This window comes from Narcine bancroftii, chromosome 4 (genome assembly GCF_036971445.1).
Source record: "Narcine bancroftii isolate sNarBan1 chromosome 4, sNarBan1.hap1, whole genome shotgun sequence".
NCBI lineage: Eukaryota > Metazoa > Chordata > Chondrichthyes > Torpediniformes > Narcinidae > Narcine > Narcine bancroftii.
In genome coordinates this window covers 88,698,635-88,720,299 of record NC_091472.1, presented here as the reverse complement: position 1 = coordinate 88,720,299, position 21,665 = coordinate 88,698,635, and the positions used below count along the sequence as shown (strand labels likewise).

General features: G+C 41.3%; 1 protein-coding gene across 2 annotated transcripts in view; it reads right to left on the bottom strand.

Moving 5' to 3' along the window:
• LOC138760793 (glycogen phosphorylase, brain form) overlaps window positions 1–20,790 on the bottom strand; it is a 124,102-nt gene extending 103,312 nt beyond the window's left edge. Inside the window, exons 1-2 of one of the 2 annotated variants that reach the window (XM_069931892.1) lie at window positions 20,373–20,790; window positions 260–361 (exon numbers count right to left, since the gene is read on the bottom strand). In XM_069931892.1, coding sequence (XP_069787993.1) covers window positions 260–361; window positions 20,373–20,615 — 345 coding nt within the window. In that variant the 5' untranslated portion in view covers window positions 20,616–20,790. Of the gene's footprint in view, window positions 1–259; window positions 362–3,636; window positions 3,656–20,372 lie in introns of those variants that run through there. The other variant, XM_069931893.1, reaches the window with a different exon arrangement.
• Window positions 20,791–21,665: the final 875 nt, after the last annotated feature.

Here is a 21,665-nt window from a genome sequence, read left to right as displayed (position 1 = left end):
AATACATTCATTCCATTTCACAAGTGGTCTGATTGTGTGCACATACAATTTGTTAACCTTGGCTTAAACTAGATGCAAAATGTAATGTAAAAATGAGCTTTCCCACATAACTCAAACAGGAGCTGAAACTATTCGACTTAACCATTAATAAGCCATTGCACCTCATATGTGTGGTTTTGTGCAATTCTAATCTGCACCATCAAGTTCAAATAGAATAGAATTTTGCAATCTAGCCAAATTCCGTTCTCAGGCAGCATACCTGATATATGGCCTCATCGGTGGCATTCTCTAGCCCCAGGTTTACCATAGTGTTCTGCAAAGTCCGTCCCATGTAGAACTCCAGAGATAAGTAGTATATACGCTGCAATGCACAAGGAAGTTCATTATGAGATACCAAGAAAGAGAAGCAAGACTTGCATTTAAAATCAAGATCACAGGATTTCTCACAGTGCTTTATATCAAATAAATAATACTTTTTGGTGGTCACTGAGAAACATAGTAGTTAATACTTACAGAGAAAGTGACAAACAGGAGTGGAATGATTAAAGAAGGTTAACTGGCTACTTTTTTAAAATTTAAAGAATTTCAAAACTTCAAATGACAATAGCGCTCCTTTTCTCCGGTAAGATACTGTAACTAAGTGATTATGTTAAATTAAAATAGACTCCTGGATTAATAATCTAGATAGAGTAAACAATATTTTCCAGGATTGTTTGAGAAAAACACTTGGAAACAAAGCAATCATAAAAACTATTGATTGTGATGTTCATAAACCTCAATTAATATACTTAATATGCAACTCCAATCCCAAGCCTGTCTATTAATTCGTAATTTGCCCTCTGGCCTAGTAACTTACTTCAACTACTTCATAAAGTTAGCCACAAAGATCTTCTCAGACAAAGGGATGCCCATTTTCTGGTGGACCACACAGCATAGAAGGGCCATTATGCATGTGAGGACACTGAAAGGAGTCATCTAAGTAGATCCATTCTTCCGCTCTTTCATGTTGCCCTGAAAATAGTTACCAAGCTATCTAGTTTTATTATTATTGAATTTGCTTCCATTTAGGGAGTATAGTTCAGAACATAACATGATGCACCAAAAAAATCCTCAACTTCTTCCCAATATCAATCAGGAATTTTTTCAAAGTATCTTAAATATAGTCTAGCCTGTGACTGATCCTCCGGCAAGTGAAAATAAACCATCTCCATGAAAAATTTTTAATCTTGAAACTCCATAAACTTAATTGCTCAGGAAGAATAACAATTGTGGCTATTAACTTACTTGGTACATTGCATTTCCAGCTATGATTTGAGCTCTCAAACTTTGCCCACTTTATTCAAATCAGCATAATTTAACCCAGAGATAAAACATTTTCATTAATACCTATTGCTTGCAATATTCTAGCGAGTTTTAAATCCACACACCATTATATCTTTGTGGCTTATTACAAAGTACTCTGGCCCTTTTTAATTAAACAGCCATTTTTAAAATATTTTATTTTTGGTTTTTTTTTCAAAAAAATTATAGTTACTATGTTTTAAATATATAGCATATTAAACTTTTTCTCACAAACACAACAAAAAAAGTCCCTCCCCCCCCCTCTATACATACAGATCTGTTCACCGTCAGAGCTTATATATATGTTTTAAGAATATAGAGAACAGTTGGGGAAACTACATTTTTGTATATATAATAGTTACTTTTATACCCTTTTATGTTCCTTTTTATTACTGTATCTGGGCCCCTATGTGGTCCAGGTATGCTGCCAGACCTTTACAAAAGTGTCATTTTAATTCTTTAAGTTATATGTGATTTTTTTTCCCATAGGTATACAGCTGTTTATTTCTGCAGTCTATTGTGCTATAGGTAGAGGGGAGTCAGACTTCCAAGTGATTGTGACAAATTTTTTTTGCTACCGCCAGTGCTAATTTTATAAATGAGATTTGATATTTGGTCAATTTGTCGCTTATTTCCATGAAATTATCTAATAGGTCACCCGTGAAGGCCACTTCTGTTATCTTGGTTAATTTTTCTGCAATTTCTTGCCTAAATGACCTCACTTTTATGCAAGAGCACATGGCATGTAGAAAAGTTCCTGTCTCAGTCCCTCATCTGAAACACATCTCTGAAATTTCAGCTTTGATCTGTGTAACTTTTGTGGGGGGATATACAATTGGTGTAAAAACCAGTCCATATCTTGCATTTATAATTGATGTCAAGCTGTCCTTGCACCAATCTGACCAGCTTTTTTCTGAAATCACCACACCCAAGTCTGACTCCAGTCTTTTTCTTGACTCTCTCATTCTGGAGAGCATAGTATATTTTTGTAATAAATTTGGGTGTATTCCCCATCCAAACCGTTCGTTCAGTTTCACTAATTTCAGGTGGGGTCACCATTGGTCCCATCTTTCTCTTTACAATGATCTAAGCTGGAGAAAACAGAAGGTCCCAATGGCCACTCCGTATTTGTGTTTTAGTTGTTCAAAGGACATAAAGAGTTCTTTCCATGTAATAGTCCTTAATATATCTTGTATCTTTGTCATACCACAAATTTAATATTCTATTGCCCATGTTCATAGGTAATAACACATTTTTGCACAATGGTTTTTATTAATATGGCTACTTTTTTTCCTATTAATTATGTTCTTGCCATGCTCTAATCATACGTTTTAGAATGGGGTTATCAGTAAAGAAAAAGACTGATTTGAAGCTCCATTTATAGATAAAGACATTTGCTTCCCCCTCCTCCATTGAGTTCATTCCCATTTACACCCAAAACGGGTGGGGGGGGGGGGGGCGGGGGGTTGTTCTCAGTGAAGGCAGTTGCGAGAAATCTAGCCTGTACAGCTAGATAATATTTTTTTGAAATATGGAAGTCTAAGTCCTGTAGGCCCATGTCAGTTTTTCCCGTACAATTTTTGGTACCTTATTATTCCATAGGAAATGTCTAATATGGTGGTTTAGTAGCTTTAAAAAGTTTTTAGGTAACGGAATAGGCAGCGATTAATAAAGGTACTGCAGTCTTGGCATCACGTTCATTTTGATGCAGTTAACCCTTCCCACAAAAGAAATTGGTTAAGTGTCTCCATTTCTGTATGTCTTTAATTAAACAGCTTTTGAGAAACAACACAAATACTTTATTAACCTTATCTGTTATTTAATTATAGAACTCAACTATGTTTGATAGGATTTGTCAATCAATCAATGCTAGCAGACATTTATTAACCCACATTCTCAGTGACGAAGCAAACAACCAGAATCTCATATCAGAGAACAGAGATTGAGATTCTTGCCTTGTTTTCTTTGTTATCTGTGATGCATTACGTGCACATCAGGTGCCTTTTTAATATCTTGAGCAATGCCCTTTTAATTACATTTGGCAAAGAAAGAGCATTTATTGTTGATCATACCATTTCTTTGAGGTTGCTGTCCACTTAATGTCACTCACCAATTCATACCCTAAACCCTGCAATTAATACTTGTGTTTAAATTTACAATGTCCATCTAATTCTCCTTAGAATATTTCCATTAATTTTATTCCTACCATTCTTTCAGGCTGTATATTCTGCCTGGAGATTTCTTTATTTTCATGCAAAATGCTCCCAAATTGGTGAGATCAACAGAAACATTTACCATATAAAATTTTGTACAATGACAGTACAGCTCCTCACAGTTCCAGTGGTCCAGGTTTGATCTTGACCACTATTGTCAAATGTGGAGTTTGCATATTTTCCTTGTGGCTCCATCTGTATAGGTCCTCTTCAATCTTCCTAAGCAGGAGGAGATCATTTAGTTTATATCAATTTTGTAGATTTTTGTCCACCCTTATCCAGGATGCTTCTTTTGTGGCGTCTTGAATTTACTCTTTCATTGATATTCCTCATGATCCCCTTTTGTTAGTGGCATTATTTCACTCTTATCATAATTGATTTTGTATCCTGCGATTTTACCATAATCCTCCAGTACAGTCTGTAACCTGGTCAATGATCCTACTGCTCTGTCAAATATATTACACATCATTCACAAATATAGCAAGTTGATTTTGTGTTCTTCTGGCCCACTCTAAATTTCTTAATGCCTGATCCCAGCAAATGGCTTCCGATAATGGTTCAATGGCAAATATGAATAGAGCTGGGGCAGTGGACAGCCCTGCCTACTAGACCTAATCAGTGGGAAAGCAGAGTATATTTGCCCATTGGTAACAACCTTGGCCTTAGATTTATGGTATAGTGCCTTGACCCAATTTATGAATGATTGTCCCAACCAGAATTTTTCCAACACCTTAATCAAAAAGTTCCACTCTAGTCTATCAAAGGCTTTTTCCGTGCCCAGTGCCAAGGCTATACTTGGATCCACAAGTAACCTACTTATATTCTCTGCCAATTGTCTTTTCTCCATGAATTCCACCTGGTCTGGATTTATTAGCTTTGGCAAATACCAAGCCAATCTATTTGCCAGAGCCTTGCCAATTATTTTATAATCCGTGAGATTGGCCTATAGGAAGTCAGCTTGTGGGACCCTATCCATTTTACGAATACTGTAATTATTGCCATTGAAATTGTTTCTGGAAGATTATGGTTCTCAGCCGTCTGTTCTGCCACATCCATGAACAATGGTATCGCCAAATCCTTAAATTCTATGTAGAATTCTGGGGGTAACCCATCCTCTCCTGGACACTTGTTGGTCTGTAGCGAGCTCAGTGATTTTACTATTTCTTCCTCTGAGAAGGGGGTATCTAATCCTTCCTGATCTTCAGGCTCTAAATTTGATGATTCCAAATTAGAATGAAATTCCTCCTTTTTATCAATATCGCCTGTTGTTTCAGATTTATATAATTGCATTTAGCGCTACCTAAATATAGTTCTTGAACCTCGCAGGGCGCTGAAGCTGGGATTTCTTTTAAGGCAATCTTTTTATCCCTTTCCCCATTGCTGTGGTGTTTCTCAATTTCTTCTATTATTCTTTGTTCTAAAGTCTTTTTTGGCTATTTTTTCCTCAATTCACACTGTTTTTTCCCCTCCTACTTCTTCCTCAGCATCACGTGACTCGCCTATTATGATAGCCTTCATGCAAGTGTATGTTTGGAACCCATTTCCAGGTATCAGTTCACTCCATAACCACCAGAACTCCATTACTTGCTAAAATCTTGAAATTATTATAGATTTTGATTGCTAAAGTATGTACAAAATTGGCAGTACAATGTAACATCAGGTAGTGCAAAGGCAAAGAGTTGCCAACTAATTCAGCACAATATTAAAACAAGAAAGAGAAGGAATTACTTCAGAGACACTAGTGGCCGTGTACCCCTCAGTTTTCTATGATGTCACTGCACTGGTGCCTCCATAACCAGATAAAAGCTCATACATTTTTTCAGATCCATCCATAGTCTCAAGCTTGTATTGTATATTCCTAATGAACCATTCTATCCCAAAATGATGTCCGATCTTTTTCTCCAGCAGAATGTTTTTAGCTCCAAACTCCAGCAACTACAAACTCTGCAGTGTTTCCAATGGTCTCAATCTTTCCTAGTACAACCACAGTAGCTTTTTAACCTGCCTATTCCTCCATTTCTAACATCTTGATGATGTCAGATTTTAATCACAGTACCAATGACCATAGTACATTCAGTAGCCAAATCCCTTGGTAATGGAAACACGTACCCTGATTTTCTCCACCTTTCTAACTTCCTTCAAGAAAGTCAAGTCCCAACATTCAACCTTCTTTGCCAAGCTACTTTCATTGTACTCAGCATCTCCGAATATGGTCTGATAATCTAATTTTTTCAGTAACTTAAAAAATGGGTGAAGTGCAGAGTCATTTCAGTCCCTTGAAAACATTGTACAAATACATATTCTATTATTTATGACTAGAGTAGCATCACCAGTTTTGTGAAGGACATGAAAGTTTCACATTACCTAGTGTTCATTTAATTTCAGCTTGGTTGGCTCTGGGTCAAGGCCAGCGAAAGGAAGAGCGGAGCGAATTAATCTCTTACCCATGAATTACAAGTGGCGACTATGTACCACAGTGCATTTGATGTCAGATTCTGGTGCCATGTAATAATGAGAGTCCAGGAGATTAATAGGTGGTAATAAGACAAAGGGGTTGCTTTGAAGAGGTAGGCTCTATCAGAAAATCTACTCCAAAAAATCTAGTTTATGATTAGCAACAGTGGACACAGATAGACAACGGTTTTGGTGTGCGATGAAGGGCCGATGCATCAGGAATCAAAAGCTCAATTTAAATCTCTCGTAATGCAGTCACATACACCAGAAATATAACATATTGAAAAGGGTGGAACACGTCAAGGGATCAGTCAGATGCATTTAAATCAGCCTGCAAGGCATCCAGGCCTTCTTTCTTTTCTTTTTAAAAGTATTTTTATTGATGTTTAAAGCATAAACAATTGAATGGTACAATTATACTATGTGCAACAAAATTAGAAAAAATTACAAATATGATCATAATTAAGGAATCCAGAGCACATTATTAATAATAAAATAAAGCATAACACTAAAAACAAAAGAAAGGAAAAGAAAAAATTCAAAACCCTTCCTCTAAGCAAGATTGAAAATGAGTCAAGTAACACCTTGGAGAGGGACAAAACAGCAACAACATTCCTGAACGACACTAAATCTCAAGATTATGAACATATGAACTAAAGAGGCATCACCTGTTTTACATTTGTCACATAAAGGATTCATATCTGAATAAAAACGGGACAGTTTAACTTAGACATATGTGCTCTATGGGCCACTTTAAATTGCAGCAATGCTGTGCACAAAAGGAAATAGTGTTAATCAAATTAAAAATAGAATCTCAAACCTCATTGGAGAGCAAAAGGTTCAAATCCTGTTCCCAAGCGTTCTTGATTTTAACTAATGAGGCTTGCCTGAAATTAACTACTTTGTCATAAATAAGAGATATTAAGCTTTTATGAGGAAGTTATAGCTCAAAAAATGTATTCGCCTCAGGGATTACAGAAAAATCAGAAATCTGAGATCGAACAATACGTCTACTTTCCAAGAGATTTATTGATGGTTTTAGAACACATACAGGCATGTTTGAAGAAATTTAGATTTAAAAAAAAAGGCCAGAAAGTTAAAGGCATTACAATGGAGGGGAAGTTCAAGGGAGAAACAAATAGAAAAGCCAAATTCTGATGGCTGCAACCTTGCAAAAGATTATGGAGCTTGGACAGCCAAGAACCCAGTGAGATCTAATATAGGATCTTAAAAAAAATCAGTGGTGGTGAACCAGGATCCAGTTCAGGCCAGCAGACAAAGCTCCTCACTATTCAGTGCAAGTAATAATACAGTAGCAGAGCTTTGGATAATCTTTATGGCAAGAGGTAATCACTGACAAGCTGTGAGCTCCCTCAGAAAATTAGCTTTACAGACCTAAGCTTTGTAATAAAGTGACATTTGGGGAAGTTATTGGAAAAAGTCTGGCTTCTTTGGCATTGGATCTCACTCAGCGCAACTTGGTGCTATCAATGAAAGGAGATGTGTCAGTGGTCAGCGATTTCACTAATAGTCAGTAATCATTGAGCTATCAGAGGTGGAAAAGGTCAGCAACTTTAAATTCCTGGGTCACCATCTCAGAGGACCTTTCCTGGACCCATCATAATATTGCCACATCAGCACCTCTACTTCAGGAGTCTGCCGAGGTTGAGTATGTCATAAAAAACCTTAGCAAACCTCTACAAATGTGTGGTGTAAAGTATGCTGACACACTGCATCATGGCTTGGTATGGGGAATCAATATCTCTAAATGAAAAATCCTGCAAAAGGTAGTGGACTCAGCTCAGTACATCACAGGCAAAACACCCCTTGTATTTGAGAATATCTGCATGGAATGTTGCCTTCAGAGAGCAGTAGCATTCATCAAAGATCCACGCCATCCAGGCCTTACCCTGTTCTTGTTTCTGCCATTAGGAAGGATGTACAGGTACAACAGGACTCATTCCACCAGGATCAGGAATAATTGCTTCCCCTCAACTATCAGACTCTTGAACAGTAGATTCAATCAGAGACACTTAAGGACTCATTAGTGCTCACTATTTATTACTGTGTGGCAGCTCACCACTAGACAGGCAAACCGGCCCCTCTTGTAAGCCACGCGGTGGGGCAGCCGGCCAAAATGGCGCCGTCAGAGGTTTTCCCTTCCTCCCAGCTTGGGGCTCAGAAGCGGAAAGAAGAAAGCAGCGAAGGCACTATCCTGTGCGATATCTCCATGGCACCCAATGACCAGTGGTTCCCCAGCAGTGGCGCAGGCAGGTCTTCCGTCACATCTACGACCTTTCACATCCATCCATCAGGTCCACGGTCCAGATGGTAGCAGAACGATTTGTATGGCATGGCTGCGGAAGCAGATCGCGGGCTGGGCCAGAACATGCACCCATTGTCAGACATCCAAGGTGCACAGGCACACCAGGGAGCCCATACAGGAGTTCGAGCACGTCCGGGAACAGTTCAGCCACATGAACATCGTCAGGCCCTTACCCATTTCCCAGGGCAACCGTTACCTGTTTACGGTGGTGGACCGGACCACTCGCTGGCTCGAGGCGATCCTGATGCCAGACGCCTCCACTGACTCCTGCTCCCGACCCCTGTTGCACCTCACCAGCGATTGGGGCGCCAAGTTCACATCTGTGCTCGGGGCCAGCTCTCCAACAGGTTGGGGATACAGCTACCCCACACCACGGCCTACCACCTGCAGGCCAATGGACTGGTCGAATGTCTGCACCGCCACCTTAAGTCGGCGCTCATGGCTCGCCTCACCGGTCCCGACTGGATGGACGAACTGCCTTGGGTGCTCCTGGGCATCTGCTCAACTCCCAAGGAAGATCTGCAGGCGTCATCAGCTGAGCTGGTCTACAGTGCACCACTGGCACTATCATCAACGCACCTCACAATCCCCAGCAGTCGCTGCATGAACTACTTCCTCACCTCAGGGCATGCTTGAACTTGTTCGAACCCCCCACCGCCACCCAGGCATGACACCCGCCCGTCTCATATTACTGCTTTCCACAGAGTAAGTTTTCGTTTGGCATGGTCCGACCATGGCACCTCTGCAGTGGCCATACAAGGGGCCGTACAGTGTTGTACAGTGTTCCGGCTCTACGTTCACACTGAACATTGGCGGCAGGCGGGAGCTGTTTACCGTGGACAGGCTGAAACCAGCGTACCTTGATCCCACCGAGCCCATAGTCGTAGCCCAGCCCAAGAAGCGAGGTCGCCCGGTGAAAAAGGACATTGGCGCCTGTTCTTGGGGGGGGGGGCGGGGGTGGGAGGCTGTGGGCGGACCATGTGACGCCTGAGTGACGTCAGCGTCCTCCAGCATGGTTCTCAGCAAGGTCTGGACTGGGAGTATAAGTGCAGCCCAGCAGACTGCAATAAACTAGTCTGCTCACGGAGCTCAACCCGTCTGGTTGTATGTGTTCCTTCAGGAGCAGAGTAGCTGCCTCTACAACTGTATATTTATACATCTGCATTTGCGCAGTTTGTTCTTTAAGTGCAACTGCGCTGGGTAGGTCACGTCTCCAGAATGGAGGACCATCGCCTTCCCAAGATCGTGTTATATGGCGAGCTCTCCACTGGCCGCTGTGACAGAGGTGCACCAAAGAAGAGGTACAAGGACTGCCTAAAGAAATCTCTTGGTGCCTGCCACATTGACCACTGCCAGTGGGCTGATATCGCCTCAAACCGTGCATCTTAGCGCCTCACAGTTCGGCAGGCAGCAACCTCCTTTGAAGAAGACCGCAGAGCCCACCTCACTGACAAAAGACAAAGGAGAAAAAACCCAACACCCAACCCCAACCAACCAATTTTCCCTTGCAACTGCTGCAACCGTGTCTGCCTGTCCCGCATCAGACTTGTCAGCCACAAACGAGCCTGCAGCTGACGTGGACATTACCCCTCCATAAATCTTCGTCCGCGAAGCCAAGCCAAAGAAAGAAGAAAGTTATTGGTATAGAGATTACTAAACCTGGTATGCAGAAAAAAAGAATCTCAGGGTTGGATCTCAGGGTTGGATGTGTTGCATGTACTCTGACAATAAATTTGAACTTTGAATCACCCAATTTATCAGGCACATTTCAGCTAAGGCTTTGTTCACTACATTTACCAGTGAGGGACCATTCAGTGCTATAGATAGAACTCATCATGTTCTCCGCTGAAACCCATGACTATAGGTTTAGAACATTATGCACAAACCACATGAATGCTCTACATCCATCCAACAGCAAAACATCCACACAGTTGCTATTACACTTCCCTGGCTATACAATACAAATTCATTGCATAGTTTGTTACCCATCAACCTTGTGCTCTAGACAGTACTCGGTCATTGTGGCAGATGGTGCTGGTGATCAATATGCTCATTCCAAAGCTGGAAAATTAACCTTTTAAACTAGTGCAAAAACAGCTCCACCGCTCAGGGGAAACAAAATCAAAGTTCCACTTTAAAAACACCTTCCACATCCTTGCAACATCCCACAGCACTTCACAACATACTTTGTGATGCACTCACTCGTAATTTGGGAGGGTTAATAAACTTTTTACACCAGAAGTAAATCATGAAAATCTGTAGACACCATGGTTGAAGTAAAAACACAAAGTGCTGGAGAAGCTCACCAGATTCCCTTTCCAGTCTCTCGCGTTCTCCCCTCCCTTCCCCACCCAGCCATCCCTCCTCCTCCTCACTGCTGCTGTTCCCTCCCTCCTCTCTCTCTCCACCTATCATCTCCTGCCTTTGACTCCTCTCCCTCTAACCTTTTGTTCAGACTCCTGCTGGCATTCTCTCATACCTTGATGAAGGGCTCAAGCCCAAAACATCATACTTGGTACAGAAAGGACACAGTTTGACCTGCTGAGATTCTCTAGCATTTTGTGTTTTTACTGAACCACTTTGTCATGGGAGCCAAGGGGAATTAAAGCAGATTGTATTGTCGTTTGTTGGACTTAAGCATACAAATTAATTAAATGGGAAAAATAAATATATTTCAATGCCAGCCTGTGTGAGGCTACTCATTATGGATCTGAAAAGAGAGAATGGATAACATACCAAATAGTGAAAACCTGGAAGCATGCTGCAATATTGCCCATCTCTTGCAGCATGTTTACATATGTGGACTACCTCATTTTTTGAGAAGTTTCAAATAGAGTTGAATATTGTGCAACCTCTATTTCTTGTCAAACAGGGAAGGTTGTTGATGTAGGAGTTCAAGGTTAGGTCTAATACAGTCCCGAGAAGTCCTGCAGCAATATCCTGGCGCTGATTATTGACTTCCAACTTTCAAGTATTTTTTCTTGGTGCTTGGGTTGATTTCAGTCAAGAGTTTGCTCCTTCAATCATCACTGAACATGTTATACAAAACTTCTAATATTGCAATAGATCAAATGATGCCTTAGTGTCAAAGATAGTCATTCATGCCATGCCACTGCAAATTATACCTTTTATCCATGCTCTAAGAAAGGCAGGTGATGAATTCCAGAGTTGACAGATCCTCTAGAAGCCCAAAATGCTCACCTAAAAATGCAACAATAAAATCTGCTTTTGACCTCAACTTCTCAACTGATCCCGTAACCACCAACTTCCTCAAGATTAAAAGTAACTTTCAATGTTTAATGACGTTTTTGCAACTCTTTGACATTGAATATTCCAACCCTCTAAAAAGTGCATCCTCACCCATGTCTTAAATGGGTGTAACCTATTCTGAAATTATGCTAATACTAAAACTATAGGCCCTTTCATGCAGGTGAGGCTCAATGAGTTCCAGAACAAAGTGAAAGGTACTGCGCCACATATGAAAATGTCACCTCCACTCATCATCATCAAATTGGAGAACATTACTCCAAAATTCAGCCCCCAAGGATCTATCTAACCTGCAGAGGGTCCTATTTGTTACGAGAACTATTTGACTAACAAGCAGTTTGCACCTCCATCTGCGGCGCCTAAGCTCTGCTCGCCTTTCCACCTTAAATTGCCGTCTGCTTCTCCACAACTTCTACAAGTAATCTTTTCCTGATCTCACGGATGTGATTCTCAGACCTTATGGACATCAAAGTTTTAATGGCATTAATGGCCTTGATGACAGATTTCTGCCTAGATACTAAGACTTGGTGCAAACATTGCAATCATCTGTCTTGCCTGGTCTGGGGCTACCATGATCCACCAGTGCAAGAATATACTTTTAGGACTGCTCCATGAAAGGCAAGTTTATATTTTTCCCTCCATATCAACCCTGGGCATGTATTTCAAACCCTAATATGTATAAAGAAAATGATCTTTTGATTCTTTTACTAATCACCTTTCATTTAATGCCCCCTTAGCTTAACCCTCTACCAAAGGAAACAGTTCATCTCTATTCCCTCCAACTACACGCAATCTTCGCTTTTTCCAAGGTGTATAGCCTCAGTTTTTCCTGTAACTAAATCCTCTCATCACTGGGGTGGTGGGGGGCGGGGGGGGGGTGGGGGTCATGGTTAGTGTAGTGGTGAGCAAACGCTATTACAGTGCCAATGACCCTAGTTTGAATCCGCTGCTGTCTTTAAGGAGTTCTCCCCATGTCCAGGTGCTCTGGGGTTTTCTCCCACACCCCAAAGGTGTATGGGGCTAGTAGGTTAATAGTTCACATGGATATATTTGGGCAATGTGGGGCCCTGGGCCAGAAAGGCCGTATCTCTACATTTAAAGTGAGGGAAAAAAAATTCAAGGTGTCGGGTAACTGCACTGGATCTCAGCTTCTGCAGATTTCTTTTTTTTTAATTTTCATTTGGCTGTTTCATTGCATCAACATCAACTTCTCCAATTTCTATTAACACCCTCCCCAGTCCCTCTTTTCCCTCATCCTTTTTTCTTCCTCCCTCCTGATTCCCCCCCCCCCCCACCCCACCCCCCCTTCTCTCATTGGAGAGCTTCTTTCTCAGCCTTTTCCCCACTAACTCTCAGCTTGCTCATCTTCCTCCTCCCATCTACATCCACCCATCACAGGCTTGCCTAGGCTACTGCTCCTCCCCCACCTTCTTATTCACCTTATTTTCAGCACTTCTGAAGAAGGATTAGGCCCAAAACATCGACTGGCTTTTGCTTAATATGGATGCTGCGTGACCTGCAGAGTTTCTCCAGCACTTTTGTATACTCCAGTGTTTCTATCTCTTTACCTAGTCCTGTTCTTACTTTTCTAACTACTCCACCTCTCCGTTCAGTGATCCCTCCCTCTACCCGTCTCTCCATCTCTCCCACCTTCTATCCAACGCTCTCTCAGCTCTTAGCCACTCCCAGCATCTTTACCCTCCCCATGATATTATTCATGATATTACCCCACTTCATTTCAATGCACTGATGTTGGCTGACCCACTGAGTTCCTTCACTATTGCATTATTCAATATTGAATCCCAAAAACTGCAATGTCATATAATACCTCTTTCTTAATCGGTCAATTCTGCAGCAATGTTTTCCCAACTGTATTAACCTGATTTTTTTTCCCCTCTCTTTAGATCGACTGGGGATTTTCAGAATTTTCTCTTGGTTTCAGCAACAATGGTGACCTGGTTTCCAAGGATTTGCATTTCCTTTTGTTTGTATTCATTAATATATTGATCAATACCTGTATTAAAGATATACAATTTTGCCTTGTTGCTACCTTAAATCAAGAATAAAAAGTCAGACTAGTGCACAAACCACATCACATTGTATCCTAGAAATAAAGCATTTTCCAGCTCCATACAGTATCATTATATCTTATAGCATGAAGGCTTCCAAAGATGGCTTCAGCATGCTGAACAAAATTGACAAAAGAAACAAAGTTCAATTTTCAGTGTTCTTTTTAAACAAAAAAAAACCGCAACAGAAACCTTGCAGGTCATTCATTACCTGGTGTGCAGGGGATGTCATTTAAACTAGTCATTTTGTTTTCTGGATTACAACAGCAACCACAAAACATGCTTAATGTATGCAAAGCTGTTTGGACCATAGAGGTCATGAAATCTGGATTATAAACATAAATCTCCCTCTTTAAACCGACATTCCCTGTGACCTGTCCAATTTCACCATTACATCGATAATGTAATGACGATCAAGAACAGATCCTTTCCAATGAAGTCAAAACTTGGCCTAATATGTTCTCTTTAAGTGAAAGTAAACAAGATCCAGTTCAATTTCTGACCTTCAAAAAACAATCATCATCCAAACTGTTATCATTCTAATTGCTTAATGGACAACGCTTTATCTTCATGTTGTTAGACTCATCAATCTGCATATTTGAAACTCGACTTGAATCATACTTCTGAAAACGTGCCTTTTTTGCACTCTCCATGTTAGTTTTATGACATGTGCAATTAAACGTGAACACAAGGAGAGTAACAAATGTCATAGGGTTAGAACAAGAGAGAAAATTTGAGTCCTCTGTTCTCTCACTTGTAGAGCTGAACTTCCAGTCTTTTGAAATGATAAACATGCACTAGATGATACTAATTAGTGCAAAGGTGGAGTTAATGTAACAGAAGGCCAACAATCTAAAGCAAAACTTTCCTAGCCAATTTGTGGATGACAAGATGAATATAATAGTTGTAAAATAACCAAAATGTACGATTTCTGGTCTTAGACACAGAACTAAAATAAATTTTGTTTAGTGATTTTGGGGGGAAAAAAAATCCTTTAGACCAAAATATAAACTGCTGGAAAAACTTAAGTGTGTAAAGAAATACCTGTAGAAGTCAAGGGACGGTCAACATTTTAGGTGAGACACTGCATTAGCGCAGAGTGAGGAGCTAAGAGAACAAATATATAGAAGTTAGAGGGAAGGGTAAAAAAGAGGTTGTTAGATGATAGGAAAAACCAGATAAGGGAGAGATGATGGACAGCTGAAGCCAGGTAAGAGAGTGTGACTCATCTGAGTGACAAGTGGGAAGAGGGGAGGAAAAGGTGAACAAAGGGTGAGAGTCCCAACAAGGACTGTTGGGAGAACAAAAGCAACACAGGGGAGAGGGGAGGGAAGCAGGATGGGGTTTTTAACGGAAATTGAATTTTCTAATGTTCATAGCTTTGGGTAGCATGCTTATCCAAGAGGAATAGGAGGTGTCATTCTTCTAGCTTGTATTTGACCTCACTGTGGAAGTGGAGAAGGCCAAAGACAGACAGGTCAGTGTGGGACTGGGAAGGGGAGTTGAAATAACATGCCACATAAAGCTCAAGGAATCCTCATCTCACCCCATCCTTCACTAATCCCCCATCACATACCCCCTTCTGATCTTTTCATGACTCACTGCTGATGTGACATTGACCACCTTGACTTCTCCACTCTCCTCACTCACTCCAACATCAACCCCTCTGAATGCGCAACTCTCTCCTCAGTTTGCACCTACACCACAAAGGTCTTAGGGCCTTCTGTTTCTTTCTGGATCAAAGACCTAAATGGTTCCCTTGCATCTCATCTGCTTGGCAGAACTTGTTCTGATCCTCAACAACTCTTTCAATTCATCCCACTCTCGACAAATCAAAAGGTGCAGCTATGGCATTCACATGGATCCCAGCTACATCCATGTTTTTGTTATCCAGGTGGAACAGTCCTTGTTTCAAATCTGCTCTGACACCCCACTCCAAATCTTTCTCCACTACATCGATGAATGCAGTGCTGCTTCCTGCACAAATGTAGAACTCAATGTTATCACTTTTGGTACCAGTTTCAACTATATCCCAGATTCACCTTGACACTTCTCTGGATATCTCTGTCTCCTTCTCAAAAGACAAACTATCCATGTGATATCTAACATAAACCCACCAATTCCAACACCTCCTCCCACCCCAATGCTGTACAAATGTCATCCTCCTCTCTCCATTTTTGACTCCGCCACATCTGTTGACATTTGCAATGCTCTCCTTTTTCAGAAAATGTGGAAGCTCCTCCACCATAGTTACTAGAGCCTTTTAGCATGCAGATTGTGCTTTTCCACTACCTTATTTTCAGATTTATTGCCGGAGTACATACATATGGAGCAGCACAATTGGCGTAATGGTTAGCACAATGACTTTACAACACCAGCGATCAGGACGGACCGGGGTTCAAGTCCTGTGCTGTCTGTTAGAAGTTTGTACATTCTCCCTGTGTCTGTGTGGGTTTTATCTGGGAGCTCCGGTTTCCTCTGACAGTTCAAAATGTACCAGGGGTGTAGGCTAATGGGGTGCAAAATGGGCAGCAGATACATGGGGCCAAAATGGCCTGTTACCATGCTGTATGCCTAAATTTAAAAAAAAAATTAATGACATCACATGCAACACTGAGATTCTTTTACCTACGGGTGAGGCAGAATTACCACTTACTGATAGCACAAAAAATAACTGTACACAATGTTCACATAAACAAATAAAGAAATGTAAACAACTGACTGTGCAATACAGAGAGGAAAAAAAAACTATAAAATGCAAAAGTTAGAGTCCTGATTGAGTTTGTCATTGAGGAGTCTGATGTGGAGGGGTAGCAGCTGTTCTGAACCTGGTGGTGCGAGTCTTGTGGCACCTGTACCTCTTTCCTGATGGTAGCAAGAACAGAGCATGTGCTGGGTGGTGTGGACCTTTTGAGGATTTCTGTTGCTCTTTGACAGCAGCATCCTCCATAGATGTTATTTATGGTGGGGAGGATTTTGCCTGATGTCCTGAGCTGTGTCCACTACTTTTTGGATGGCTTTACACTCAGTGGTATTGGTGTCCCCATACCAGACTGTGATGCAGCCAGTCACCATACTTTCCACCACATAGCTATTGAAATTTACTAGGGTTTGCAATGTCATACCAAACCTCTGGAAACACCTGAGGAAGTAGAGGCGCTTATCTCCCCAGACAGAATAGAGGTCCCTGGTTCTCCCTTCTCACCCCTCTAGCCTCCACATTCAAAACATAGGATTCCACCACTATCCACATCTTCATCTTTGTGGTCTGTACTTTGCTTCCTACATATTGTACCCCACCCCATCCCATCCCCTGCACTTTTTCCTGCAATTGTAAGAGGTGCAAAACTTCTTCCCTCCAAACCATCCCAGGACGTTAACACCCCTTCCAGGTGAAGCAGTTCATATACTCTTCTTCCAACTCGGTCTATTGTATTTGGTGCTTATAATGTGGTCTCCTCTACATTGAGGAGACTTAAGGGTAAACTAGGCAACCATTTTGTGAATATCTGTGCTAGATCTGCAATATCATCTTGAGCTTCTAGTTGCATGATTATTTCATCTCCCTTGCCCAATGTACACTGAATTTTCCCAAAGATGATAACCCATTTACATGTTCATTTCCATCCCTGCTAGTCTAGCCTTTATTTTGATGATGTGTTGTGGGCTTTTTAAATTTGTGCAATTGGTTCGTCATTAGATAGATAAGACCTTTGTGGTGTAGGTGCAAACAAGAACTTCCAGTTCTTTGCTTATTCCTTGAAGAATGGCTCAGGGCTGAAATGTTGGTAATATATCTTTCATCTCTTATGGACGCTGTGAGACTGGCTGAGCTCCTCCAGCATTTCTGTGTTTTTTACTACAATCAAGGCAGCTGCAGACTTTTGTGCTTCACTTTCCAAATCCCACCTGTTTACACAGGGTCTCTCTCCCTTTGTTCACCTTTTCCATCTCCTCTCTTCCCTCCCCCACCCCCCAACAAAACCCATTATCCAGATTCATCACTTTCCCCCACCTGGTTTCATCTGCCCATCATCACCTCTTATCTGGTTCCACCCATCACCAACCAATCTCTGGTTCACTCCTATATACTGGCTATTTTCCTTCTATCCTCAGGTCTGAGCTCACGGTCTCATCTCAAAACATTGACCATCTCTTTGCCTCTACAGAGGCTGCTTGTCCCATTGAACTCTTCCAGCAATTTGTTCTTGATTTTATCTAAATGCTAGCATCTTATGTCTCCTTTCGATTAAGGTTTTTTGTTCACATATTGTGAATGACTCAAAAATGGCTGCAACATCGATATGGTGTCAGTAGTATTCCCTTGTCAGGAAGTTAGGAGCTTGGGGTCTTTTCCACAGACTAGAGGACAAAATTTAGAGTAATAGCCTTTAATCAATTATTGAGGTAACCTTTAATGTCTGAGAATCAGCCTCCAAAAGAAATCTTAAATCAAGGATACATCAGCCACGTCAAGTAAAAATAAACCCATGGAATTGTTTAAAGAGCAAGAGTTCTCCTGACCAATATTTATTGTTCAGTCTACATCAGCAAAATACTGTATAAACCTGCTCTGTAATTCTATTATTGTCATATATGGGACTTATTGTGGACATATCCAATCTGATAAAAGACAGATAATCTGAGACATCAAGTCTGTTCCTTTTCCAACAGATGCTACCCAATTAACTTTAAATTTTCACTATTTTATTTTTCAACTTAAAAACAGCTCCATTGGGTATAAAGCACTTTGGGTGGTTCTAAATAAACACACATTGTCTTTCACCTTTCAAAATATAAACAAATAAATAAATGCAATAATCAAGATACTCTTATCTCCATTAATGGCCTGAAACTCATCTTATTGGGCAACTGCCGATTAGAGCCAATTATTTATTCACAGGAAAGGGAGGGAGAATACAAGGGATCTTTGTGCACAGTTGCAGAAACATACTTCCTCCTTTACCTTATTCCTTTTCTTGACTAGGAGTGAGGCAAGGATTTCCAACATGCTTTTATTTAAAAACATACAATTGCAGAATGAACCACACACTTGATTACAAATACTTTGGCAGTTTGTGCTTTCTATCTATTGATGAACCAATTGCACAAGTTTAAAAAGCCCACAACAACACATCATCAGTAGTATCTTTCACATGGATGAAGCCCCAAAGGCCTTTTCACAAGAGCAATTTTAAACACATTTAACACCAGGCCACACAAACATTTGGGACAAGTGACCAAAGGTTTAATCATATAGTCATAAGACGTAGAAGCAGAAATAGGCTATTCAGTCCATTGAGTCTGCTCCGCCATTCAATCGTGAGCTGACCCATTATCCCACTCACTGACACTCCCTGGCCTTCATCCCATAACCTATCAAGAACCTATCAATCCCTACCTTAAATACACCTGATGATTTGGCCTCAACAATTGCCCATGGCAACAAATTCCACAGATTCTCCCCTTCTGGCTAAAGGAAATCCTCTGTTCTAAGTGGATGCCCTTCAATCCTGCATTTGTGCCCTCTTGACCTGGACCCTCCCAAAATGAGAAACATTACTTTCTACATCTAAACATTCAAAATGTTTAAATGAGATCCCCTCTCATTCTCCTAAATTCCAACAAGTACAGGCCAGGAGTTGTCAAAAGTAAAGATAGTCTTAAAAGCCTATTTAGAGAGATTTAGGAAGAAAATGTGAATCTTTAATGCCCAACCCAATGAAAACATGTCCCTCCACGATAGAGTGAAAAAAATTGAAGGAGCGGAGTTCATTTGTAGATTTGGGAAACAAAAAAAGGCCAGGATAAGTGTAAAAGGAGATGGCAAGGGGGTGAATGAATAGAAGCTTGACTCACTATCCAAGTGAAAGCCATTGTGGACCGGTGAGGGCGATGGATCAAATGTTTCCCAAGTCTCGCTGTCTTCCCCTCTGATTATATTCTTCATTTTCCCTTACTCAAAGGAATTTCAAACCTCAGCATTTCCATGAGGTGTGGGGGTGTTGTTGATGGAAAAATAATGGTGCCAAACTACCAATCTTTTGTGTACAAATATCATGCATTCATCTTTTCACATACAACACCAACCACTCTCCCAAAGCAAGTATTAAACTTAGTCAGGCAAAAGCAATAAAATGGAGCATTACTTTTTTTTAAAAAAACAGGGGTTTTCTGCAGGATGCGTCATTAAAATTAGAACACATCAGAACAAAGCCACACAGGAGAAGAACGGGCTACATTGAGTGAAAAAAGCCAATTTTGGACTGCAAATGAAAATTCTGGAATACAAAATTAGATATCAGAGAGGATTAAAACGGGAATACGTCTTTGGAGAAGTTGAAAACTACACTATTTGTTTAAAAATCACTCCATTAGTCTAAAAAAAAGCCTTTTCTAAGAAAAGAAAATAGCTACATCTCTGGTATTGAAAAATATACAGAGCACGTACACGTTGACTGCTATTTACGAAAAGCGGATACAGCAATTAACGAATGAAGTTGTGTTTGCTTAATATTCAACCATTTCAAAACATTTGGACGTGAAGATATTTCTTCAACGGCATCTCACTTTTTTTTAATTGTAAGAGGGAATTATATGAACAGTTTCACGCAACGGGTGAGAAGCGGAAGAGTGAACGATGGCCGAGAAGGAAGGGAACTGTGCGGGGTGAGGGGACTGCGGTGCACTGGCCTCACCCACCTTAGGATCCTTCTCGTAGTAATACTGCTGGGTGCGAATCCAGCGTCCGACCAAGTGGTCCCGGATGGTGTGAGCTAGGGCGAAATAATAATCCCTGGGGGTCGCGACATTCCGGTCCTTAACCAGAGTGAAATGTAGATGCCTGTTGAAGCTTTTCTTCAACTCCGCCACATCTCCGAGCTCGGCGATTCCCCTCACGCTGATCTGCTTCCTTTTCTCGAAGTCTGTCATTGGGGTTGTCATGGTGCAACCTTGGGTGGCTGTTTGGGGAGCCGCTGGGAGGGGAATAGGTTCGCAAGCAAAGAATTGCACGGGACTCCGGCTCAGGTCGTACTGAAAGCCGAAACCCCGGTCGCCTGCTCTCGTTCTTCCTGCTGTGAGACGTACTCTGCACGTAGCTCATGACACACAGGCAGAGGGAGGGACGGGAGGAGAGAGAGAGAGGGACTGAATACTCAAACGACGCCGAGCTTCGCCGGGGACGTCCAGAACACGCCACCACCGACTGCTCCCGTCCCCTTTGATAGTCGCAGCCAAGGTCAACACAGGGAACGATTCCACCCCCTCGAGAGATTAGTTGCATCTTCACAAAATCGAATACAATCGATTTCCTGATGCCGACCTTCTTTCAAAATTGAATAGGACCTCATGAAGAGTACGCCTCATGAGTTCATAGTGGCAACCAGATGGAATGGAGCGCCATAAGAAGGACTTCCTGCCAGCATGAGTCTGGAAGGCTTCTTGACTTCAGGGTCAGTTTGATAACCTTCCAGACTGTGGTGTTTTCCTTTTCAACCTGCCCGTTACCCCAGGGGTTGTAGCTAGTAGTCCTGCTGGATATGATGCCCCTCGCCAGAGGGTACTGACATAGCTCGTCACTCAGAAAAACGAGGGCAATTGTACCCCATAAACACATAGAAAGATATCAGTCTCATAAAGTGAGAAACACCAGATACAAATGGAGTAATTTGTATAAACCGTGGGTTTCCAATACTTCACAGATTGTGAAATAAAAAGCGCCTCCATATTGACCAAAATAGAGACAACCCCAACTTGAATGAACCAAAGAAATTGTGTCCCAGAAGGAGTGGTGGACAACCACTGAGACAGTTTATAATAAAATGAAATAGTCATCACTCCCATGAATAAGTAATACATTTTGCAATGAAGGCCCCTAAAGGAGGCGATGTAAGCGAATCGCACATGACTAATGCTGAATCTATTTCCGCCTCCAAATACACAGGGATTTGCCTCAAAATGAACTGATTTCATTAGCTTAGAACGGAGTCGTCT